The sequence below is a fragment of the Sparassis crispa genome (assembly GCF_003851025.1).
Source record: "Sparassis crispa DNA, contig_000016F, whole genome shotgun sequence".
Classification (NCBI taxonomy): domain Eukaryota; kingdom Fungi; phylum Basidiomycota; class Agaricomycetes; order Polyporales; family Sparassidaceae; genus Sparassis; species Sparassis crispa.
The window spans coordinates 587520-612386 of NW_020939763.1; the positions used below are offsets into that span (position 1 = coordinate 587520).

Sequence of the window (24867 nt, forward strand, 5' to 3'; positions counted from 1 at the left end):
CGTTGAATTCTACCTAAAGGGAATTATGAAATAAAATGTGAGTACTCAATATGGCATTCGTAATTTCGCGCTCTCTCTATAAGAGCCGGGGATAGGCCAGAACTTAGATCCCTACGAACGAAATATTCACAGTGTATGTCATGTCTGGAGAGGTTGCTATAGTACGTTCTGTCCGAAATGACGATGTTCGTACGCTTACAATCCCAGGTCGGTATTTCTGCCGAATTACCCAGTGGGTCGTACTCCACAGACAATCTTGACCATGAATCTTTCTTCAAGTTCTTAATGACACGAGAGCAATCTTACGAGCGGCTGCCATCGAGTCGTTTCAATATAGATTCGTGAGCAACTATATTTTGGTGTTGTTGAGTGTGCTGCTGACGCTTCAGTAGATGGAAGGGCAACGGTCCCGCTGAGATCCACGTGGACCAAGGTTCGTTCTTGAAAGATATCGAGATGTTTGACAACGTCGAATTCGGCATATCTTCACGAGACGCTCATAATATGGCACTTGGCACGAGAAAGCTCCTCGAGAATTGCTTTCTCGCGCTCCTCGACTCTGGGATTGACTATAGAGCAAAAAACATGGCTGCTTCACGTCCGGTGTCTCCAACCAGATAACCGACGTTTGTGAACCAGTAAGCACCTCATTTCTTTATCTCTGCTTGAATATCGTAACTTGATTCATTATCCAGGATGAGTATGACGCGAAAGGGGCTTTCTCTGGTCTACCGGCAATGGTTGCCAATCGTATTTCTCACCACCTCGACCTGCTCGGCCCTTCTCTCGCCACAGACACTGCCTGTAGTTCGACCCTAACGGCCTTGCACCTCGCCATGCAAGCTATCTTTAGTGGGGATTGTGAAGCCGCCGTCGTTGGTGGATGTCAATTAAATCATCGGTGATTTGTATTCCGTTGCGCAGATGTATCTGCATACTGTACTTACCCATAGCATCCTGCATATCAGTTTCCTGGACTGGATTATATATAGTCAAGGCGGCGTTCTCTCCAAAGATGGGAAATGCAAGCCATTTGACTCAGTTGCCGATGGGTATGCATTCTCAACTGTCTTCCTCCTAGGGCCACATTAATGCAGCACAGATTCTCCAGAGCTGAGGGATGTGTAGCTATCGTAATCAAGCCACTCGAGCAGGCTTTGAATGACCACGATCGTATTTATGCAACGGTAAGCCTCAGCCGCGAAGCTGTATGGCCTGTATTCACTACGTCTGTAGGTATTGGGCACTGCCATCAATTCTACCGGATCCGGAGCACCACCCTCTGCACCAGTTGCTGAGTCGCAGCGTGATGTCATGATCCATGCCTTTAAGCGTGCTCGCCGAGAGCCGCAGGAGGTTGACTACGTCGAAGCCCATGCTACAGGTTCGTCACAGATGCAGCAAGTGGAAAAACTGCAGAGCTGACGTGACAAACTAGGAACGGCAAAGGGAGACCCAACGGAAGTTAATTGGATTGGTGAACACTTCCGAAGACAGGAAGAACTATTAATTGGCAGTGTCAAGGGAAACATCGGGTGCGTTCATTTTGCTCATCCTGGTTCGCTCTTGATTAATCGGCCCTATCAAGACATACCGAGATTGTGGCGTTCTTGGCGTCTCTGTCGAAGGTGGTTTCTATGTTCAAGTACGGCGTTATTCCGCCGAACGTCAATCTCACGAACTTGAACCCTGCTATACACTGGGACGAGTACAAGCTTCGAGTACCGACGGAACCGACAAAACTACCTTGTCGTCGTAATGGCCGATGCTTGGTCGCAATAGCTTCTTCTGGTATTGGAGGCTCCAATGGCCATGCAGTGATTCAAAGCCCTCCCACAGCGGTACGTTTGCGCGCCGAGAGCGCGTCCAACGCAGACCGACCTGTCTTGCTCATGGCCTGCGGGCTGTCGCCGCGGAGTGCCTCTTCCGTTGCGGAGGGAATTCAAGACCTGCTGAAGCAAGATCAGATCGATCTCTCTGCTTTGTCTACTGTCCTCGGTCGGCGATCGAAGCAAATGACGTGGAGATCATTTGCGGTGATGGGAGGTTCTCAGTCGAGCTTTCCAGTGTTCTCTAACCCGCAGCACTGTTCGCGTGCGTCGCGATCGACCGTGATGATTTTCTCCGGACAGGGTCCCCAGCACAAAGACAGTAAGTCAGCTACAATGTTCTTCTTCGCTCATAGATGACGATTTTGGCAGTGGGCCGCGTCTTGTTTGAAATGTTCCCCGTTTTTTCCCATAGCGTGGTGGAAATGGACAGCGTTTTCGTGAAAGCCACAGGAAAGTCACTCAGAGAAGATTACGGTCTCTTCGATGGAACACCGCCCCCAGAGATGTCGGATGTTTGGCCAATATCCCTGATTTTACCCTCTCTCGCGATCTTCCAGATCGCTCTGTATGGCCTGCTCGTCAGTCTCGGCGTCAAGCCCGACATCGTCCTCGGGCATTCGGCAGGAGAAACAGCAGTACTATACGCCTCAGGCGCTGGGTCGAAGGCGATGGCAATAGAACTGGCTATCCTTCGTGGAAGAGTATTTTCGCCCTTGGAATGTATGGGCGGGACGATGGCTGCACTTTCTTGTGGCCCCTCCGACGCGTCCGAGCTTCTCGCTCAGTATCGCGCTGAGGATCCTGACAGTATTGTCGAGATTGCCTGTTTCAATTCTCCCTCTGCAGTCGCCATTGCAGGCCAGAATGCTGCGATCGATAGAGTGTTGGAGCTTGCGCGACTTCGCGACATATTTGGGCGCAGAATACGGACGAAAGTGCCCATCCATTCGTCGATGATGGAGGCTTGCCGCGATGAGTACTGTGCAGGCCTGCGGGAGCTCACCGACAGGTATCCAGGTCCCCATGTACCCCAGATTCCGACGTACTCCACATTCACAGGGGAATGCTTCTTCGGACCGTTCGACGCCCAGTATTTCTGGGACAGCGCGCGCTCCCAGGTTCGATTTACACAGGCGATGGAAGCGCTTGGAAGATCTCAGAATTTGGCGTTCATCGAGAATGCGCCGCGCCCAGTGCTCTGGGCGTATGTGTCGTCTATGGTTGACCAGTCGTGCCCTGTTCTCTCCACAGTTCGACGCTCGAAAGGCGGGAAGCTATTGTCTGAGTACAACGACATTCTGAACTTTTGTGGTCAGCTGACTGCTGCAGGCCATAACTGTGTCGACTTCACGTCGCTCAACACCCGTGCTTGTTATGAACTTGGTGTCCCGCTACCTGCGTATCCGTTCACAAAGAAGCAGTTCCCTCTGTATCCAGATACGGCCGGGTATGCGAAGCAGATGGATTCACGAAGGGGTCCTATCAACCACAAGTACTTGAAGATGAACAAAGAGACTCATCCCACTCTTGGTGAGCATCTCATCAGAGGTGAACCGATCATGCCTGCGGCTGGTTACCTCGAAATGGTGCGTGCTCGATGGACTTCTTGATGCGATCCACCCCACCTGAGAAGGGCTTTTGGCAGGCGCTCGAATTTGGAGCTTCAGCATTAATGAACGTTAACCTTCGTTCGATCCTATCCTTGTCCGCAGAAGCACCTGTCAAAGTCAACATTAACCTTGATGGGTGCTATTGGACGGTCAATTCCGGCAGGTCATCATCTCACGCTCGAAAGGGCACCGAGATGGCTACGGTAAGGCTTCTAATCGTCGAAGGGATCGACGGCGTGGCTGATCATGTCGATCTGATTACCAGACAGAGATTCTACATGCCGATGGATACCTCTCCTTTGAGGAGCCATGTGCTTGCGACACTGTAGACATTTCTGCTATTCGCCGGCGATGCAACACCTACGTCGATACTGGTATGTTAGCCCTTTCCTGGCGCACATTAAGCTCACCACAATGGCGCAGATTTCTACTCTTCATTGTCGTACTTCTCGTCATATGGTCCTCATCTGCAGCGTGTAACGAACGCGTACCTCGGCTCGGGTGAGGCGCTGGTCTCTGTCAGAGGTCTGGATGAAACGCTGTCACAGTACGTAGTTTCACTCTGGGCCGTACATCTTTCCTCATCTGTCCACAGGGAAGGAAATTACGTTTTGCACCCCGCAATTCTCGATGCCTGCTTTCACATCATGACTTACAGACCCTTCCACGGAGATTTCAATCCGAACGTCTACTACCTCCCGTCGTTCGTAGAGGCTGTCGTTCTGCATCAACCCAAGCAGCCGAAATATTTCCCAGCGCATGTCTATGCCCACGTCGAACTAACGCAGTGGACACCGGGTCGGTTATTATATCCTCACGCCGTTATTGCAGACTGATGACCTGTCGTACCAGACTCAATGTACTACAACATCGTACTTGCGGACGATTTTGGCAAGGGTCTATGCACGTTGCAACAGTTCAAGATGGCTAAGCACCGCATCAACCCGTTACCTGATATCTCTCGACCATTCGACGTCATTCTGCAACCTACTATACCACATACTCTATTATCCGACTTGAGAGAAGTACTCGATAATAAATTCAGCAAGAGAAGGATATCTATCAAAAGAGATGTGGAGGTTCAGGTCACTGAGTGAGTCAGTACGTCTCTGAAGGAGGGTTTGTGCTGATCATTCTCACAGATTCAAGCATCTTTCTATGGAAGACGGATTGTCCTTACCGCAGGACGTTCAATCCGTGTCTGATGAATTAGAGTATGTCCTGCTGAAGAGTAGTCAGACATTGCGGAATGCTATCCTTGCGCTTGGACCGACCAGACAAGTTGTGCGCCTCTTAGTCATGAGTAGTGGTATGTGACATGCCTTTATTTCGCCGAGGAGAATCTTATCGTTTGTTTGCAGTAGACGAATTGTTCGGCGAAGTCAAGAACATTCTCCGGGAGCTCCCAGACCTCTTCTTCGAGATTTCCATCACCGATGCGCAGAAGTCGGAGCTCGTGGCTATAGACTCTCGGAGTGGCATTGTACGCGTGGTTGAAATCGACCTCACTGATTTGACTCGCCCACCCCGCAGCAATGTCTTCGACTTCATTATCATGCTCAACTCGATGAGCCTGGAGATGAACTTCGAGGCGGTCACTCGAACCTGTAGCCGGCTCCTACTTCCTGGTGGTACCTTGGTCTTGACGGAGCTAGTGGGCGAAGCCGTAAATGGACGGTCCCATAATTTCCTGCAAGATCCTCCTTCGTGGTCTTTCTCGGAGTATATGCTCAGTCACTACCTTCGTTTGCTTCAGCAGGCCAGGTTTATGATATTTAGCGCTCACTGCATCAACGGGGCCACTGGGTCTCATTTCATCACTGCAGGTCAACCTGATCCGCGAGTGGATGACGAAGCAGGCCAGGCACTGTTCGATCCATCGACTTCTCTCGTCTTTGATTACGAGTTTGGTGGAGAAATTGGATTGCAACAGAAGCTGAGCCAGCTGGATGTCACCCAGAAGTTGGCTCTATGGATTCTCGCTAGCGAGGGCTTAGACGGTGGTTCAGCGGTGGGGTTGTTTCGCGCCTTGAGGAGGGAATATCGTTCGTGGGATATTCGCCTGGTCATATTTCCAGCGCGGTACACCAAGGAGATGCAATTGAACTCACTGAGACGATTGCCGATCCACATTCAAGATGAGATGGAGATCGTGATCTCTTCAGAAGGCGAGCCTGTGGTTCCTCGGATGCTTCCCTTATCCCCATTAGGCCCATCCGTTTACAATGCCTCTTCAAGCATCGCAGATAGCCTCCCGCTGAATCATGTTAACGTATCCGTCCAATGTTCTTCTGCGCGAGGTGATATCTCAGGGTTCCTCGGTATCGTCATGGAGAGCAACGATGCCCAAATGAGAAGGGGATCTTTGGTGGCGGGGCTGACGGCAGACGTTTCGCGACAACAGCTTTCAATCGATGCAGAGTCAATTCGTCCTATCTCTAACCACGTAGCGCGTTCTGGACCCGCCGCGGCGTTTTGCATACCCGGATTCACGACCGCGATCGTGGCGCCAGGAATTAGTACTTTCAATCACCTTGACCGCTTTCGATCGCTCCACATTCTCCTTACGCATTGCGATACAAATATTGGATTAGACGTCAGCTACGTCTATTCCACGAAGGGTGTGAAATTCACACAAACCACGGAGGATGCCAGCCTCGTTGATCTTGCATGTTTGGATGGCGGAAGTTTCGACTTGGTCATCTCAGGCTACACCGACCTTCCGCATCAGCAGGTGCTGAAGACTCTACTTAAACCAGGACGGGGGAGACTATTCCTATGGAATGACGCTATGACAGGACTCATTGGCATTCGTGAGCATGATCCATGTGGATTCGGCGATGCTCTCGGTTGTGCGCTTGATCTCATTGAGGAGCACATGTCCACAATAGCCGTAGGGATGCACCAGGTAATTTCCACCGCCCCCAAGAGCAATGCTTTAACAGTTGTTCCTACTCGGCGTACTCTATTCGATCCTGAGAAGACATATTTGCTTCTCGGAGGAGTTGGCAGCCTCGGCGCACACATAGCGATGTACGAGGTAAGCTTGGTGGTGTCCAGTGATCACGGGGCTGTCTGACAGGTTTTGCAACCAGAGAGGTGCTCGCCACATCGTCTTGACGTCTCGTTCTAGGGCGAAAAGCCTGCAGAGCCCAAAGAACCGAAGTCCTCGACGCCTGATCAGTTATCTCAAAGAACAGGAACATCTGCATATCCGACTTGAGGCAGTGGACGCGACCTCAGTAGCCGCCATGCAAGCACTCATTGCTTCCCTGCGCAGGCCACTCGGGGGGTGCATGATTTTGACGGCGGCATTATCAGACGGCCTCTTCCAGCATCTGACCGAAAGCGATTTCTCAACTAGCTTCGCTTCCAAATCGGGTGTTTTAAACGTGATGAAGGACACTATGGATATTGAAACTCTCGATTTTGTGGTTACCTTCTCCTCCGCATCCGGACTTTTCGGTGTAGAAGGCCAATCTAACTACGATGCGTACGTCAATATCCACGTCTCGTCTATACCAGATATATTCTTTTTTATTCAGATCTAACACTGCGCTGGAGGAAGCGCTGTCCAGTATACCGAACGCATTTTCCTTCATCTGTCCGGGTATCCTCGATTCTTCGTTGATGACAGTTGGAGATGATCCCGGTAGTGGCAGCTTCGAACATCTCGTGGAGTGGGCATTGTCCACAGAAGGTCAGTTACACGTATTGAAGAGCCGACCGAACCTAATTGTGATGCCTTCTAGACATGATTTGCTGGCTTGAAGATGCAATCTACAGGCAACTTGTCGGGCAGCGCTTCAAGCGATATATCCCCGACTTGGATTGGGAAGCCTTGGATCGGACCCTTGGAATGACTAAAATCGGTCAGCATGCCGTTCCGACGTGGACTACTGCCCCTGTGTCCACTGCAGATCGTGCAGACGGGATTGCCGAGGTGGTTCAGAAAGTGCTCAACATCCCGCCCGACGATTTCTCTCCCGAAGTCCCACTCACGTCGTACGGTCTGGACTCCTTATCGGCTTCCAGACTGTCATTCGTGCTCCGTCCGTTCGTCGAAGTCTCGCAGATCCAACTATTGGCAAACATGTCCTTGCGTGGATTGCAAGGGAAGGTCTCAGCATCTTTGTTGCAGTCAGCTGTAGGGAAACAAGAATTCAGGGGGGAACGCAGCGAGGCCGACCTTATGAACGAGTTGGTTGCCAAATATACCCTGGACATGCGTCCTCGGTCTGCGGTATCTGTGTCGCACTCTCCGTCGCCTTCGGAGCACGTAGTCTTAGTTACAGGAACCACGGGAGCCTTGGGGTGTCACATCGTGGCTAGGTTGCTCAGCATGGACGAGGTGAAGCATGTGTATGGATTCAACAGGACGAGTACAACTGGCACCGCGCTACGGGCGAGACAGGCAGCAATATTCGCTGCTCAGGGACTTCCTTCAAGACTTGTCGACTCTCCGAAGTTGACTCTGGTTGAGGGTGACCTCGCGGCAGAAGACCTCGGCGTTTCAGATGATATCGTGAACGAGGTCGGAGATATAACGTATCTCCGTGCCGTCTGGATAACTAACCTCGTCCGTAGCTTTTGTCGTCAGTTACACATATCATTCACAACGGTTAGTACTACCACTCGATATCGAGTTACCTTTACTTATAGCTGCACAGCTTGGAAGGTCGACTTTGGAACGCCACTCGCCGGCTTTGAGGACCTGATCAAGGGCACACGTAGACTACTCGACCTGTCGACTCAGTCGAGTTTGGAGACACCACCATCCCTATCATTCGTCAGTTCGATTGCTGTCTACCAATGTAGGTGAGACGAGATCTGTTTTCCCGGCACATCTGATCTCCTCGCAGATTTCGGCGTCTTACCGGATGGTGCGGAGGCACCTATCCTAGATGCCAAGGTCGCTGCACGGACCGGCTATTTAGAGTCTAAATGGATAGGGGAACGAGTAGTCCAGGAAGCTGGGGAGAAGATGTCATTACGGACCAACGTCATCCGGATCGGACTTTTGACAGGGAGCATCAATGGCGCTTGGGACACGACTCACTGGTTGCCAGCCTTAGTCCAGTCCGGCGTACATGTTGGCTGCCTACCCGATGGTGACGATGTGAGCTAGCTCAAATTGCTGTCATTTGCCATGCTTTGACGGAGGGTGAAACAGGTCATCTCTTGGCTGCCCGTAGACATTGCTGCGGCAGCAATTATCGACATGAGCAACACCATGTCCGAGACGCTCCACCTCATACACCCACGTCCTGTAACATGGGACATCATCATGAAACCGATAGCGTCAATGCTTCAGGTCCCCTTGGTACCGTACCCTGAATGGTTGGCCCGACTGCAGAGCTCTGTGATCGACACTGCCACCGTCTCACGCAATTCCAAAGCAAACGACCAAGCTGGTGACCCCACAATATATGCACTCAAACTGATGGACGTATACCGTGGTTTGCAGTCCCTGGATCAGCACCAGCGCACAAGCACGGAAAGCATGGGCATCTTGCCAAAGGTTGCATCCGATAAAGGAATCCGAGCGTCCGAGACGCTCATGGACAGTCTTTTGTCACCACCGCTTGAGGCAAGCGATGCCGAGAAGTGGGTAGGGTATTGGCGAAATGTCAAATTCCTGCCAGAGCCTCACTAGTACAGAAATGACTACCGGTTCATGCTCTACACTTCATGATGAGCCCTCAAGTTGTAAATTTCATGTACAGTAGTCTTAGTTGTTGGTAGAAGCGAGTGCACTATAGCCTGACTTGTTGGGTTCATTATTAGCACCCGTCATCGAACACCCGCGCCAGCGCACTCCTGGTAGACTTATGCAATTGCATTCCCTACGGGGCGTTCTCCTAGTGCAATCTCTAACTGTATACCGGCTCAACCACTCTCATCACAAAGCAAAGCGATGTCGACGAGACCATGTAGTAGCGTCCAGCAAACAGCCTGAGCTGTCATCCGTTTCCTCATAGGTCCATCCACCCTTTTCTACCATATGGCCCGAGGTAAACCTTAGGGCTCTCGTAATTTGGTCGCATTCCCAGACGGTTATCATACCGCACCCTACAACCGCAGATAACATGTGCAGAGGGGCACTTCAATAGAGGCCTCGGGCGAAGCGACGGACCGTGGGCTAGGTCGATTCCGAATCAGGCAATTGTTGTGAGTCGCAAACTTAGCCTCAACCGCAGTAATATTGCATACACAGGAAGCATTACCACTTTTATCCATTGGAAATAACCTGGCAAAAAGCATGGAAATCAATAATATATTTTCAGAGGAAAAACCTCGAGAAAAAAGTGAGAAAAGAACAAAACATTCTCACGGTTTTTCCCTTGGAAATAAGTTGCCTACCATATCAGGCAACTGGACATGCCAGGACATGCCAAAACCCGGACAAAACTACCATATTTGGCGACCAACTTATTTCCAGTGGAAAAACTGCGGAAATGCTTTGTTCTTTTACACGTTTTTTCCTCATGTTTTTCCCGCAGTATAACTTTGTTGATTTCCACGCATTTTTCCAAGTTATTTCCTCGGGAAAAAAGGAGTTATGCGTCCTGTGATATCCACATAAAAACATTTTGGCACCACAGGAAGAAGTTCTAGCGCTTCGACGACCAAATTCCTGTACAGTTTCACTCGAGGCAGCTGTACGCGAGGCTTCTCGGGCGGCTAATGGGCGCTTTAAGGAGGGAGGCCAGGACTCTGGGACATCCTCCAATATGTCCGATCTGTTGGCGGGCAAAAGTGGCCTTCAGAATCGGCCGACGTTCGATCCCAGTGCGGCCAAAAAGGGCCAAAAAATCGCACCTGTCCGAGATAATCGTGCGGACAAAAGTGGTCGTCATTACTGCCAGCGGCAGGGCGGCGTCCACTGACACTCGCGGAGGCGCCGGAGAAGGCCGGCATGGGCTTTCGAAACCTGCTTGTTTGATGTCCGACTTATGGCGTGATTTTTGGTTGGGCCTATAGGTTTGCAAAACGGCTGGAAGGGTGCTCTTGTTTCGATGTCAGCGCCGACGTACTCAGGCTTCTAGAAGTACCAGTCCACCCGGTGTAAGCTAATTAAACCACTCTCACTGCGTGGCGGCCGCAAACATCATGCTGTGGACTATAAAGAAGACCTTGTTGGCTCCCCTTGCTTACCGCCGGCAGAACGCAGATATCAGGATCAACAGCCGGAGAAAGAACACGCCGTCCAACCCTTGCAGCAGGTTTTACCCACTGCTCTCAAACTGCTCTCACCATGTCCGCTTTTTCTGAGGCGTGGCTCGTTGGGCCATCGTCTACCAACTTTTACACGCGTACCTACGTCGGAGAGGCCCCGAATTCGGTTCTCATATATCTGCACGGAGCCGGGGAGCACATCGGCCGCTACGACGAAACACATGCCCTGTTTGCACAACGGGGTGTGGCGGTCTTTACGTTCGACCAGCGCGGGTTTGGACTCACTGCGCAGGATGAGGAACATAGGAGTGCGAACAGCTCCTACGGAAAAGCAAACTGGAGAGAACAGATGGAGGATATAGAATGGGCTGTCAAGCATGTCCGTAGCGAGTTTCCAAATCTCCCTATCTTTCTCATGGGCTTCTCTTTGGTAAGACGGCTTGTATGCTGTCGTGCCGTCGGAATTATCTTATATCTGTTTGCCATTGGCACCCAGGGTGGTACAGCGGTTCTCGGCTTCGCGACTCGCGAAGATGCGCCTCCTGAGCAATCCACTGTCGCTCTGTTATCTGGCATCATCGGCTTTGCCCCTACGGTGCAGCTCGTCCACCTGCCACCGAAACTCGTGTATTTGATAGCAAAGCTCATTCGGTGGATCATGCCCCACGCACTGTATCCCATCAGGAACAAACCGAAGGTGTGTCACTTCTATTTTCTACGGTTACGCTATGTGGGGCTGATTTCACTCTTCCGACCAGGACTTGTCGCGAAACCCGAAGACCAATGCGGCGTATCTCCAGGATCCGCTTGTTGGAACGCCTGGGAGCCTGGAATATATAGGGGATGGAATAGACTACGTGAGAATATTTCCTGTTCTCTGTTGGCTGTTGGTGTACTGACGCAGGGATGGGCAGGGCCAGGATCTTCTTAACAAGGATTACAAACGATGGCCTGAGAATTTGCCCGTATGTTTTCATGTGCCGTCCGGTCATGTATGAGATCAACTGACATGTATCTACATAAAGATTCTGTTCGTTCATGGCTCTGCGGATACAGTGAGGCCTCGCATGTGTGAATACTGATAGCCGTCCTTACGTCCTTTTGCCATCAAGGTTGCATCCCCTGTCAAAACCGAGGAATTCTACCACAAGATCCCGGCGACGGACAAGAAGCTTGTGATATACCCTGTGCGCAGGCGTTCTTCTGGTCTCGGTTGCGGTCTAATTTTGCTGCACGCCACTTTAGGGAGCATATCATGAACTGCACAACGAACCTGACGGCGTGAAGGAAAAGGTGCTCGAGGATATTCTTGCCTTCATCGACTCACATTCGCAGCCGCGCCAGTGATGTGGCGCCTCGTTGGTATCCTGGTCGTTCCTAGTTGCTCCTTCGTAGCACTATTTATGTAGTTCCTATCCTTCACGTATGCAGTATCTGTTCACACCCAGGGTTCGCAGATATATCAACCGAGTTCATCGTTGGCCAGACGGTAAACGATTCTGTAAATGTCTTACTCCTAGTGAAGCAGGATTTAATATTTAACCCTGCGGCAGGGCTATTTAGAGCGTAAATTCAATCCCTATCGGTGGCGCCGGTTCAGAACAGGTTCGTGCACCGACATCCCAGTCCTCGTCATATAGTTAAGTTACTAAGAGTAGCATAGCGGGTGGACTGCGTTCGCTCGTCATATTTCATGCGTGGATATATAAGGTTGCACAACTCAGTCCTCGTCGTCTGATATCACCAACTGTAACCGTCCTTTTTTCCTCCCCGGAACAGTATTTCGAGAGCCGTTAAGCTCATCGTCAGACTTTTCCCGCTCTTTCCTGGTCAACACTGTCGCAGGAGATCCAACAGCAGAAATTGGGCGAGAGGGTTGCGCAACAAGTCTCGGGCGTGGTCGTGGTCTTGCCTTGGGCACCTCTACCTCCGGTGGAGATGTATCAGCAGTTGATGGAGAACGCCTTGGCGAACCGAAGATGTTGAAGTCGCTCTCGTCCGACTCGTTTTGCACATCCGTGTCCTTGTCTTTGTCCGGCTCCTTTTCCGAGTCCAGCTGGGCCTTTGCGTCCTTGCCGCCGCGCTTCTGCCTCTTCTTCCCCGTCCCACCCTCTGCGGTTTTTCTCCGCCTCTTCTTCGTGCCCGTAGGTCGCATAGTGCCCGACAGCCCGCTCGCCGCCGCGGCGAGGGCTGTGCGTTCCCGCAGTGCCTTCTCCTTCTCCAGGAATATTTCCATGTCGCCGGGCTCCACATCACTGTCCTCGATAAATTGCGCGGACTTGTACTGCTGCTTCTCCTTCTGCTTCTTCTCCTTCCTCTTCTTCACCTTGGGTATCTCGTCGGACTGATCGCCGTCAGAGTCGGGAGACGGGGCGCGCCGCCTGCGCCTGCGCCGTTTCTTGCTGAGAAGCTGCGCGGCTTTCTTTCCACCCAGGTCCAGCGGCGTCTCGAGGAATTGGTTGATGACGTTCAGGCTCCGCTGCATGTCGGACGGCAAGGTCGCTGCGGGAATGTACCATTCGAGTTCGTCTGCGTCTACAAAAGTACCAGTCAGTTAGCTACTTGGCACCCACCATGTTCCTGTACATACTCTCATCCAGGACGAAGAACTTGACCAGTCGGAATACGAGTTTCAGATGAGGATCCTTCGTGGCTGCATTCGCCTCCTCGTCGCTGACGTACGGTATCACTACGCGTTGTTTTAGTCAGGTCGCTACACAACATTGAATCGCAATTCGGGCTGCTTACTGTAGTCGGTAATCTTGGCGAGCGCATCGCCGGAGGGGCCGCGGAGCTTGGTCACAGCTTCAATGTCCATGTCATCCTCGTCGGCGCTGTCGTTCGCGTCAGCGCTCACTCGCGAAGACGAACCATCTGTGTCCTCAATGATCCGCTGCCTCTGGGCAACCGCGAGCGCTAAGATCTGCGATGATACAACACTTAGAATAGGTACACTCCATACGAAATCGTATGCATACCTGCTTAACCCATACTATCAGCTCCATCTTACCCTCTTCGACCAAGCACGCGATGGCAACGCCGAGCTGCTCGCTCCACGTATATCCTTTCTTCACCTGCACGTCGGGCGGGAAGCGGGTGTCCTCGACCGTGCGCTCCGCCCTTGAAGTCTTCTCCTCTGACTCCCAGCTCGAAAGGTGTTTCCAGTGACCACGATTTTTTGGGAAGAAGGCCTGCATCCGATATCAAGTCACTGACGGATGAACAAGGTGGGTCACTTTCCTCGACCAGCACGAATGAGTCCTCCGCAGCTGCTTTGAAGAACTTGCGCAGAATGAAGTTAATCAGCACAATTAGATCTTTGTGAGCCTGGTCACGCGGGAGAGACTTCTCCTCTCTGAGAATGTTCTTGAATAAGTCGAGCGTTGAGACCTGGCGTTACACAAACTGAGGTAGAAGCCCTATAGCAAACCGAACGTAGTGCTTACCGTGAAGTACAAGCCCTCCGCCTTTGCTCTCACCGCTTGGCGATGCATCAGGCCCACAACGCGCTTCATGTTCTCGGAAGATGCGAAATCCTTGTAACGCGTGAGGTATGCGACGAGGCTCTGAGTAATGTCGGAGTTGGCAAATTTCTGGACTTGGATAAGACTACGGGAATATTGGAGGAGAGGAACTGCCGTACCGCTTCAAACATCTCGAACGTGAACATAGTCTCGTTGAAGATCTCCTCTTCTACCTCCGGTTCCTCCTCGACGTCAGGAACGCCATCCTCATTACCTTTACCTAATCAAAGTAAATACCGTAATATAATGCGCACCTAGAGCCCGTGCTCACCTTTCTTCCTCCTCGGTTTCGCCTTCCGCCGGACATACATTTCGCCACCTGGGCCACGCCTCTTCGCCCACTTCTCGAGCATCCGCAGCAGCGCATATGCTAGATGCACACTAGAGTCGAGGTATGCGATGCTCTGGACACCCTCCTTGTACACCCGCAGGTGATCGAAAGCGATGTCCAGTACTTCGCCATTGTACACGATCTGCTGTTGAAGCACCTCGGCAGCCTCGACGACCGCCTCATCCGCATCGCTGACCATGCTGTCGATAATGAGCACCAACTGCGTGAGGCATTCGATGCCGGCTTGAAGTTCAGTCCAGAGTTTCGGCTGTAAGCGCACTATGTCAGAGTACAGGACAGCTTTGGAGGGTGGTTGGCTACCTTCTCCTCCACCGCTTCGCGCATTCGCTTGAGCACCCAGATGATCCATGACCGCTCCGTGACCTCCGCGATCAGCCCGAACTTCCACTCTTCGCCTTTTGCTCTCATGTCGAGGAAGAACTCCAGGAACCACTTGGCGACATATAGCAAGCGCAAGTTATCCTTTTCGGTTATCTTCGGCCTCTCAGCCTTGATGTCTTTCAACAGAGATGCCAGGAACGCTGTCCATTTCGAAATTAGCATTCAACCATATACCCGGCAATAGAAGAGGCCGCCTACGGTTGAAACATGCTTCGATGAAGTTCTTGGCAAGGTTCTGTAAGATGACCCTAGAGTCCAGCGAGAGGTTGTCCTCCCGCCCGAGCTCGTCGATCTTCTTCCCTTTCTCTTTCCTTTGACGCTTTGCTAGGTCCAAGATGCTGCCAGCCTCACCGCTAATCGCTTGTTGGCGGTGCAACACGTAGGGCTGGGCGCTTCGCGAGGGAATATTCTGGTCATTCTCTATGCTCTCTCCATCTCCACTACGTGGCTGCGCCTTCCCGGGATTCAGCTTGATGGAGATGGTAGTGCCGAAGCGAGAGTGGCGCGACGTCGCTTTGCGAGAGAAGTCGCGCCTGCGCTGATCTTCCACGGCCAGAAGGCGTTGGAGGTTCTGTGCAGGTTGCTATATAGTAGTTGTATGTGATTCTTACAACATGGACGAACAATTTGGGAACACACCTTGGCCTGATCCATAGTCAAAGATGTTGGTTTGACTCCCCGGAACAGGAGATAGAAGATCTCGAGTACGAGAGCGTTCCAATTGTTGAACATCGCGTTGCTTGACACGTTCGACGCGATTGTCAACAGCAGGTCCAAGAAACCGGTATCCGACAGAGCCTTGACGAGCCGGCTCTGCAGTGAGGAGTATTCCGCCTGGTCTGCACTGAGATACGTGTTCGCGGGAAGGTCCTTGATGAACGCAAGGTTTCGAATTAGATAAAGTACGACGTTGACAATCTGCACGTCCCGCTCTTTCCGCTCCTTAGCGTCTTTCGTGAGACAAGGAATCATGATCCCCAACAGCCCCTCCATAACTCCTGGCCGTAGCAGGGCAGCCTTGTAATTTAGATGGCTGAGAAGCAGCTGCGTGTAGTCTGCCCCCTTGTCGTATTCCTCGTCAAGTTCTTTCAGCTCTTCTGCCAGGTCGATGGGCCACGTCATAGCGGTCATGAGGTCAGCGCACGCCACGGCGCACTTGTCCTCAAAGAATCCCTTTCCTGCGGTCACAAGCAGAACGGGTATGAGGTCGTTGGGCAGCACGCGGGTCTCCCAGAAGATGCGTGCGACCGTGCGCTCGTCGTCAGTATCGTCCTTGCGCCAGAACTTCTTAAGATCCTTTAAACATCCGTAACACTCATCTCCTAGCCTGTATGTGTCGCCCTCGTAGCCTCCCAACGCTTCCACGACGCTGCGAACTGCAGGATCGAGGATGGCTCTTCTTTCGACATACTCTTCGTTCTCCTCGTCGGATGAAACAGAAATGGCGTCTTCCGGATCCATCATGCCTGGAACCAAAATTTTCGAGTTTCAATATCAATTACGACTCCTGGGTTGAATTATGGGAGCGAACCTTTGTTATCCTCCCAAAGGCCCAAGCGTGTACTAGGTACCGTTGGTTGCCTGGAAGGTACAACGACATCCGAAGGTTAAGTTGTTACAATTTTGGGAAGCAACAACAACATACCTTCGTTTCCTCCTAGCAGATTTTAAGTACCTTTTTCGATTGAACAGCACGCAAAGATGGTGGTAGTAGGAGTGCAGCGGGTTCCTCTGTGACGGAGTCGCGTCGCGAACAGTCACAAGGTGACTGGTCGTGTTCTCACCGCGTTTTGGTCACGGTTGCCAGTTTCCAACACGCTGGCTGTGAGTACAGCTCCCACGGAAATTCTTGCATAATCTGTATAAAAACATTAGACTGTTTTCTCATCTCTTGAATGCCTCAAGAATGCCAAAGCAGGGCAGGTCATCTCTCAGGAATCATTGTTTTCCCGCATTCTATGCGTGTTATCTCCTGAAAAGTATCCGTACTCCTCACTCGACTGCGTTCGTATGTAATGCTCAGCTGCAGAGCAAGAAGTACTAACACATTATTATTAGGACTTACATTGGGAGTACCCCTAGTCCACCACGCCGCATACGGTTTGTCTTCCGATCTCTGCTTTAACATCGCTTATGCTCATATATCATGAAGCCAGCATAATGGCGAAATCGCAGGAGGCGCCTGGAAGACCAAGCGCAACAGGCCATGGGTGATGCAAATGATAGTGCATGGGTTCCCATCCAATCTCGCAGCATTGCAGTTTGAATGGGCCTGGCAGCAACCCCATAGATCTCGCCACCTTCGGGACGAGGAAGTGCAGGCTGTCTTCAGTGGCCATAGGAAGTTCAACTATCTCAGAAGCAATGTTTTGTTCGTACGCATCATCTTCTAGTGCATGGGTGATACTGAAATCTCACTGCCAGGGTAGCTCGGAGCATGGTTTCCTCTCACCCGTTCAATACATGGCCCCTGCACGTCAAACTATTTACAGCTGAAGCAGCCAAAGCATGGAAGGATGCTGAGTTGGCTACCAGCAATTTTCCGCTACCTCCCGGCTTTACATGCGCGACTGAACTGGAGGGCGTGGACGGCAAATCTGGTCAGACTGGGACGGAGAGACTGGGCCCTATTGATGTCACCGACGGTGGGTCTCCCATGCCCAAACCGTCCGCGGAAAAACTGATTAAACGGTCGGTGGAGTGATCAGGCCGGTTCACTTTAGATTATCTCAGGAAGATGTCAACCGTACTCGCATCTGATGGAGACATCAAATGTTCTATTTGCTGTACCAGTATCCACCCCCGTCCACCCGTCTGTACCTCTCCTGCAATTCGATATCGCTGTCTACTGACTGCGGGTGGCGTGGAACAGGACCCGCTCATCACTACACTCTGCCCAGCACCTAGTTGCACCGCCATGTCTCATTTGACCTGTCTCTCGAGCGACTTCCTGCAATCCGAGAACTCACAGACGGAGATCATCCCTCGAGGTGGCCACTGCAGATCCTGTCGCACGTACATTCTCTGGGGCGACGTGGTTCGCGGGTGTTATCGGCGCCGAGGCGGTGTTGTGCCCGACCCTGAATCAGAATCCGACGAAATGGAGGAAGACGAACACGACAACGAGTGTTTGCCTGGAATGCAGGACGACAATGACCAACTTCCTCCGGCCCCAAGGCGACCTGGAACCAAGGCTTCCGAGATGCGACGAAAGCTAGTGGCTGTGAAGACCCCTCGGTCGGCCCTCCGGGACCACGATAAAGAGGAACAAGAATTCTTTGACCTGAGCGCCGTTAGCAGTGGATCCGAGGACGATGCAGATGAACCTGTATCTGCGCCTGTGAAGTCCTTTCGCACCAAGGGTGCTAAAGTTCTTGGTGTGAAAGCTAAGGGTAAATTTATGCTCGAGGTATCGAAGAGTCGTTACGACACGTCTACGGTTCCTTCTTCCCATTCAGACTATGCATCCATTTTACCACGTGGGCGTGGAAAACCTGCTTCCCGTGGCGTAAGCACGCAACCTCCATGGGAAAGGTATGTTCTATCGGACCATCCGAGAGGTATTTCCTACTGAAACGTGTTCATGCAAGGCCTAATGGCGCCACGCAGTTGTTATCAGCAGCGATCGGTGTTCCGGGCTCTAGTGAGTCTCGACATCTCACGAATGCAACATCGCCAAGTCATGATCTGCACACTCACCTTTGTACGCATGGTTCCATACCAAAACGAGGGCACAAATCAGCGCATTCCCGACGGCAGAAGCCCGGCTCTGTCGCCGACCTGTCGCTTGCTGGCATGGCTACAGACGCAGATGCAGAAGCAGCCCCTTCTTCCTTACAGATCCGGAAATCGCCCATCTTGAATACTCGCAGCGCCATGTCACAACTCACACCGTTCCCATATCTTCCACCACTCTCGGACAGCGACACTGCTAGCAACTATTCGTATCAACGTTCAGGAATAGACGCAAAGGGGCCCTTCTGCTCACCCGATCTTCGGACTGAGTGTGAAGACGCTCCAGTCAAACCGCAATCCCAAGATTCCACCACGTCGTCGAAGCTTGCCGGAGCTGTGTCAATGCTCTCTATATCCAGCCCCTCTTCTCCCAGGGCCAGGGTTGAATCCGTGACTAGTCCGCAGCGTGATCAGCCAGAACATGAAATTATAGTTCTATCCGACTGATGGAAGCTGTGCGTGATACTTCCTAAGTGAGTCCTTGTACGTATACTGATCCTTCGACTGATCCCTAGTATGGATAGTGTACTAGCTGCCTTTTTGAATACTCGATGTGATTTGTGTGCTAACTTCATCTGCTGGTGGAGGATGGTGTATGAATGCGTAAGTACATTTGTTCTATGCGATCCGTCTTTCAGAGCTGGTCTCGTGCGCCACTCTATTTCCGAGATCTTCCAGTCTTCTTCTTGATGCCATCGGCTACGTTAACAACCGCCACGAAAGCATATTCAGTACAGATCAGCTTCCTCTTCATTAAACAGGGACATCTTCTCGCGAGAAAATACGACGCCGGCTTGCAACAAGACCGGTCGCCGCTGGAGCCCGGGCCTCCATTGCCTCGACGAAGGAACTCCTGCTACTCTCTTGATATCGAATCGTTGGCGACGACTGAGTCATGAGCAGGGCGACTCCTGTACATTGGTGAGGTGTTTCCCCATTCTATGGTAGACATCGCCGAGCTGTCCGTTTGTCAGGCCACTGACCTGATTCTCGAGCTTGGGCAGCCATGGTGGTCGAGCTGTCCTGATGAGATTCCTGGCTTCTCCGGAGACGAGGGACGAGTAATGCAAGTCCACGGGCAATATTCTGTCAGTATCCTGTTCTTCGGTCCGGCCCTGTTCGCTCAACCTGGACGGTGGGGAGAACGGTGGGGAGAACGTTGGGAGAGGGTTCTTCATGCAAGTATCTCTCTTTGCTTCCACCACGACGATTCGCTCTTCGGGTGTGATGACCAGGTGTTCACGCTTCACGCAGTCGCTGTCCGTCGTTCGCTCTCTGCATGGCAAAATGAGCACATACCCTCACAGGCAGTCGATCTATGAGATATACAATGGCGAGGAATACGTGAGCATGCTCCCCGTAGGTCTTCACCTCCCATCGCGCGAGATATCCGGCGCTTCTGACACACTGACGATCTTCGATATCTGCAGCCAATGACTAGCGAAGAAGATCTCCTGCAAGATGACTTTATGAACTCCCCCGGTAGTTCCCCTATTTCTCCATCGGGCCGCAGACTAGAGTCCTATGATCTTGATCGACGAGGCAGGAAACAAAATCCCGTCCTTCGGGTCGTCTCAGTCAGTCCATTTTATCTGTATATTTGGCTGCTCATCCACCGTTTCACCAAAGCTTCTCGTACAGAATGTACGACGGCACCTCAGAAAATTGGGGGGCTCGTGGAAGGGCACTCGGACGTCATGAATTTTGTACCGCCATCCTTCCTGAGCAAGTAAAAAATGTGTCAATAACGTGCTACTTATCATGATGTGAGACAGCAGTGAGCAGTCACAGATGGTGCCCACAATTTCAACGTCTTCAGAGAACAGTCCATTACCTTCGTAGGGTCTGGCAAATGTTCGCTGAGTGGCTTTGCTGTACTGTAAGTTATGCTGTGACAACGAGCCCCAGCTGTTGTGGTGCACTTGTACCCAACAGAAGCTCCCCTCGGCAGCCTTGGACTTCAATGTTCTGCAATGACACTCAACTAGAAAGTTAGTATAAGATGTAGTGTTGCACCAACGACCCCCGGTGTCGATGTTGACGAACGCGTCACGAGGTGCAGGAGGTGCTTTTCGCAGGTAGGAGGCCAAGGAAATTGCCGACGTGTACAATTCGAGAGAGAGTCGACCACACAATCCAGGTCGGATCTTTCTGATATAGAGCAACGCGAGCTCATCAATAGAGGGCATTCGTCGGAGGATGTACAAGTGTCTCCTCCGTCTGAGACGTCACCTCGTCGAGCGTGGTCAAGAATGCTACAAGACGAACCAAAATGAGATACTCAAAAAAAGGATCTTGGTCAACAAGACAGCAAAAACGAAAAAGGATGTAAATGGTCGAGGTCAGTCATCGACGCTATATGATACACGAAAAGTATCTCGATCAAGACGAGGAGAGTAGATGCATTAAGGTAATGATCACTCATCGACGTCCATATCGGTGGAACCACCTGCGCCAGCTGTGGCACGGCTCTTGCGTCTCACGTATTCGCTCTGGCGGGCTCGCTTCTTCGCACTCCGCAAGAGGTCTGCACCGGCGGTCGATCCGCCTCCGGCCTTGACTGCTCCAAACGACCGTCGAGCGCCCATGCTCGACCGCACTCGTCCAGAAGACGCAGTGGCAGAGGTAGCGGTGGCAGAGGACTGGGTAGCTGCTCGCTGAGCTCCCAATTTCGCGATAACGCGTGAGCGAGAGATGCGCGGTTTACGAGCGATCAGCGTCTTCGGTTTGGGGGGCACAGCAGCTTTGGGAATAGATGAAGGGGAACCCATCATTGCAGTGGCGGCAAATGTCAGAGATGGATTCCGCGCAGGGGTAGGGATCAAGCTTGGACTAGTGAGCGGTTGGCTGAATATTGTGCCAGGTACTGTTCGTGGAGGCTCGGGATTGTTCACGATCAGGTCGAGAGCGGCCTTTGACACCATGGACTTCCTGGGTGCAATATTGGTTCGTGGTCGCTGTTCAGCGACGGCAGGCAGACCCGAAGCACGACCTGCCGCTGGACGCATCTTTGCGAGTGAACTGGCTGTCGGAGCCAGCAGTGATGATGTCCTTGACCTGGAGATAGTGGAACTATCCGCTGGATCTTGCGAACCGTTCAAGATTCGTTTGGAGCTTGTAGACCCCCCCTGGGCGGTAGTAAAAAGGCTACGCCTGCTACCGAAGGAAGATGCCGCTGCTCCCGAAGACGACGCGGAAGCGAGGCTATTCTTGGTTCCCAAAGAAGATGCACCAGTAGTGCTGATCCTAGAGTTATTGCGAGCGACAGCGGTACCACTGGAGGCGCTGGCTCTAGGTGCTGACGTACCGATGAGACTAGCAGGACGTGAAGTAGTGGTGGAAGAAGTGGCACGAGTGGCAGTACCGAAAGATGGGATAGGCGAACGGGTACGTGCAGCTGTGGACTTTGTCGAGTTGACTGTTCCCTTATCCGTGTGTGTAGGTGCGGCAGTGGGAGCTACCGGCTTCAGGAACTTGTTCGACGTCGTACCGGCAGACGAAGTGCCTGAAAGTGTAGAGGTGCACTGCTCGACTGCGTTAGCTCCTGTTATGAAAGGTTTATGAATGGGAGGGGCAGTTAATATGGGTTTGGGGGCAGGCTTCGCGATGGCAGAAGGCTTGGGTACTGGTATATTCGAAGGTGGAGCAGCTACGGTCTTGGATCCAGCGCCCATATTCCACACGTTACGAACGAGCGATTTAGCTGAGGAGAGGAATCCAAAGCGCGATGTCTTTCCTTTGGCTATGAGAGGACAAAGCTCAGCGGCTAGTCTCGTTGATATGACCAAACAAGGGAGTGCCTCACCTGGCAACGTTTTCGTCCCAACACTGACTCTTCCTCTACTGCTCCGTCTTCTCGCTTTGTTAGCCTCCAGCTTCCTGCGGATAGCTTCCTTCTCTCTCTGTTTCTTCCTCTCGTCTTCTTCGTCTTCGTCCACTTTAGGCGGCGCGATAGAAACTCGCCTGCCCTTGTGTACGTCCTCGCTGTCAGCCACCCTCATTCTCTTGGACGACCTCCGGTCACCGGGATCTTCGTGCTCTTCAACATTGCTGTCCTCGCTCATATCAATATCATCATCCCCAAAGCCTCCTGGGATGCCCATCTTCTTCCGTACGCCGGTGCTAATGACGCGTGCCCCGGCAGCACTGCTCTTCCTCTTTGCACCCGGGCGAGGACCAACACCTAGTACGTCAGACTTCCGCTTCTTCGCCGTAGGCTGCCGTGCCGTGTTGTCGGTGGTGGGCGCGCCACGACGTGCCGCGTAGTGCGTGGCAATAGAGTCCATCTTGTTGAACGTCTGTTCGTGCACCTTCGCGAAACGGTCTGTGCTGCCAGTGCGTTGATGGGCGCTATCAATGGCAGTAGATTGCCTGGCTAGAGAGCCGAAGATGCTCTCCCCCAGGCCCTTCCCCTCGACCACTTTCTTGTCGACCTGCTGTGCGCCTGTCTCCGCGAGACGCCTGTTCATTTCCTCCAGCACAGATGCGGCAGCTTGCCCAAAGGTCTTATTCGAAATATTGTGCTGCGGGAGCGGTGAACCGAAGAGGAAGGGCGCGCTGCGCGGGATTGCCGCGCGAGCTGCACTTCCAGGTTCCGCAGGGGGAGCGGCGGGCGAAAAGACGTCGGCGCTGTGCGATGGCCCGGGAGTGGCCGCCACTGCCGGTTGAGAGGCTTTGGCTTTGGCTGGTGTGGCCTGTGGTACCACGGTAGACGAGGCCGCTAACCCACCTGGCATTTCGTTCTTCTTGAATTGCGCAGGCCAAGGGGGGAAATCGTCAAATGGAATGGTGGGATACAGTCGGTCTCCGTCTTTCTCGGGGGACGCCGGCCAGATGTTGACGCGGTGTCCAGGACTATGATCGACGCCGGGTGTGCCCATCTGGATGTCGAATGTCGTTTGGAGAGGCTGCAAGCGCGGGGTAGCAGGTGTGTCGACTGTGTTGGTAGTTGTGATGAGTCGGATAGTAGTGGTAAGTCCCGTGCCCATGCTCAGGCGCGCATTGGCGGGGGCGGGCACTCCCGGACGAGCCGCAGTCCCCGGGACAGGTTCTGACAACGAGACGCTACCGTCGGGGTCGTCGGCGTCAGTGTCGCGAAGGGCTGTAAGATCTGGAGTCGACAGGGTGAAGCGATCGGTCCGTGGTAGCGAAGTTGAGGGCGGCAAATCGGAGTATGGAATCGCGTTCTCTGTGAGATCGCCAGCGTCAGGTTCCTCGATTCGAGAAGCCGAAAGGTATGAAGTGACACTCTTGGAGGACTTCACAGTTGACTTGGTGGAGGCTGCCCGTTTGATTCCCAGAGAGGTTGCCAAGGCCTTAATGGACGAGCTAACCGAGGATGCTAAGCAAACGAAGGGCAAATTCAGTAAGCACCTTGTTCTTGTCTGCGGTCAAATAGATAGCGAGGAATTACATCTTGGCACACAGAAGGAATCTCATACAAGCATCTCTGGGTTTTAACATACGTCACCAGTCCGGCAAGAGCATGACGAGACATTCAGACACCACTCAGTCCATTCCGAGGTAACTCTGCGACGTAACGCTGAGTTACTCACTCGCCCGCTGACAGCATTCAGCTCTACACTGCCCTTGGATATCCAACAACCTCGAGACGTGTGGGACGCTCCCTTCGCTCAGACTAACAATTACTCACCCTTCGAGCCACCGGTCCCGAATTCACCAGGCCTCCCATTAATGGTGGAGAGGTTGGTCCTGGAGGTCATGGTGCCCATGTTGGATCCCTCCTCCTCTATGTCCTCCATGACTACTTCCCACTGCTCGCTCGGCCTGGGCATCTGGACCGTCAACATTGGGTCGTCATCATCTTCATCGGGAGCCAGATCTCCGCCCATCGTTAACGAGCCATCCTTCGGGAGTTCCTGCGCACGCTGCTTGAGTCGCTCGATGAGATCTGTGTTCTTTCCAGAAGCCTTTATGGAATGTATTTTGCATAATTTGACAAGCTGTTCGCGCTTCAGGGAATGAAGCGCCGGGGAGTTGAATAGGATCTGTGTTGTCGTGGACATCTCGTCGAAAGGCTAGTGAATCGTGTCAAAAGTACGTAAATGTCTCTTCAAAACCTTAGATAATCGACCTAAGCTCAGAGACAAACAACATCGGAGTAAGGACAAGCAAGACGCCAGAAGCAGGAGACAAGTTCAACTTGAGCGCTTGTTGGTCTCAACTTCGCGACACGGTCACGTGCTCCCCGTCGTGACCGCGTAAACGTTGCTTTGGGCATCGATGTCAGAAAA

General features: G+C 52.4%; 6 protein-coding genes across 6 annotated transcripts; 4 read left to right on the top strand and 2 right to left on the bottom strand.

Moving 5' to 3' along the window:
* Positions 1–140: 140 nt before the first annotated feature.
* On the top strand, positions 141–9098 carry SCP_1702140 (putative polyketide synthase; the record flags this gene model as incomplete). Its single annotated transcript, XM_027765000.1, has 25 exons — positions 141–161; positions 208–341; positions 393–468; positions 576–638; positions 696–901; positions 969–1052; positions 1103–1187; positions 1237–1384; positions 1439–1535; positions 1589–2151; positions 2202–3418; positions 3478–3645; positions 3708–3816; positions 3866–3989; positions 4038–4240; positions 4295–4535; positions 4585–4751; positions 4804–6482; positions 6538–6935; positions 6988–7142; positions 7195–7976; positions 8030–8063; positions 8113–8256; positions 8305–8561; positions 8616–9098. The coding sequence occupies 25 exons, from the start codon at positions 141–143 to the stop codon at positions 9096–9098; spliced, it is 7638 nt and encodes a 2545-aa protein (XP_027620801.1).
* A 1602-nt stretch (positions 9099–10700) lies between these two features.
* Positions 10701–11968, top strand: SCP_1702150 (lysophospholipase; the record flags this gene model as incomplete). Its single annotated transcript, XM_027765001.1, has 7 exons — positions 10701–11051; positions 11118–11318; positions 11380–11478; positions 11536–11586; positions 11647–11676; positions 11734–11808; positions 11867–11968. The coding sequence occupies 7 exons, from the start codon at positions 10701–10703 to the stop codon at positions 11966–11968; spliced, it is 909 nt and encodes a 302-aa protein (XP_027620802.1).
* A 373-nt stretch (positions 11969–12341) lies between these two features.
* SCP_1702160 (Topoisomerase 1-associated factor 1) lies at positions 12342–16342 on the bottom strand (the record flags this gene model as incomplete). Its single annotated transcript, XM_027765002.1, has 11 exons — positions 12342–13156; positions 13212–13310; positions 13370–13544; positions 13600–13812; positions 13874–14011; positions 14068–14214; positions 14265–14365; positions 14417–14744; positions 14798–15018; positions 15077–15461; positions 15518–16342. The coding sequence occupies 11 exons, from the start codon at positions 16340–16342 to the stop codon at positions 12342–12344; spliced, it is 3447 nt and encodes a 1148-aa protein (XP_027620803.1).
* Positions 16343–16784: 442 nt separating this feature from the next.
* SCP_1702170 (hypothetical protein) lies at positions 16785–19060 on the top strand (the record flags this gene model as incomplete). Its single annotated transcript, XM_027765003.1, has 7 exons — positions 16785–16882; positions 16937–16978; positions 17031–17249; positions 17303–17523; positions 17587–17690; positions 17751–18412; positions 18469–19060. The coding sequence occupies 7 exons, from the start codon at positions 16785–16787 to the stop codon at positions 19058–19060; spliced, it is 1938 nt and encodes a 645-aa protein (XP_027620804.1).
* Positions 19061–19554: 494 nt separating this feature from the next.
* SCP_1702180 (hypothetical protein) lies at positions 19555–20314 on the top strand (the record flags this gene model as incomplete). The annotated part of the gene is made up of 4 exons (XM_027765004.1): positions 19555–19791; positions 19868–19972; positions 20044–20190; positions 20243–20314. 4 exons carry the CDS (start codon positions 19555–19557, stop codon positions 20312–20314), a joined length of 561 nt encoding a protein of 186 aa, XP_027620805.1.
* A 716-nt stretch (positions 20315–21030) lies between these two features.
* Positions 21031–24639, bottom strand: SCP_1702190 (hypothetical protein; the record flags this gene model as incomplete). The annotated part of the gene is made up of 3 exons (XM_027765005.1): positions 21031–22355; positions 22419–23954; positions 24267–24639. The coding sequence occupies 3 exons, from the start codon at positions 24637–24639 to the stop codon at positions 21031–21033; spliced, it is 3234 nt and encodes a 1077-aa protein (XP_027620806.1).
* Between the last annotated feature and the right edge of the window lie 228 nt (positions 24640–24867).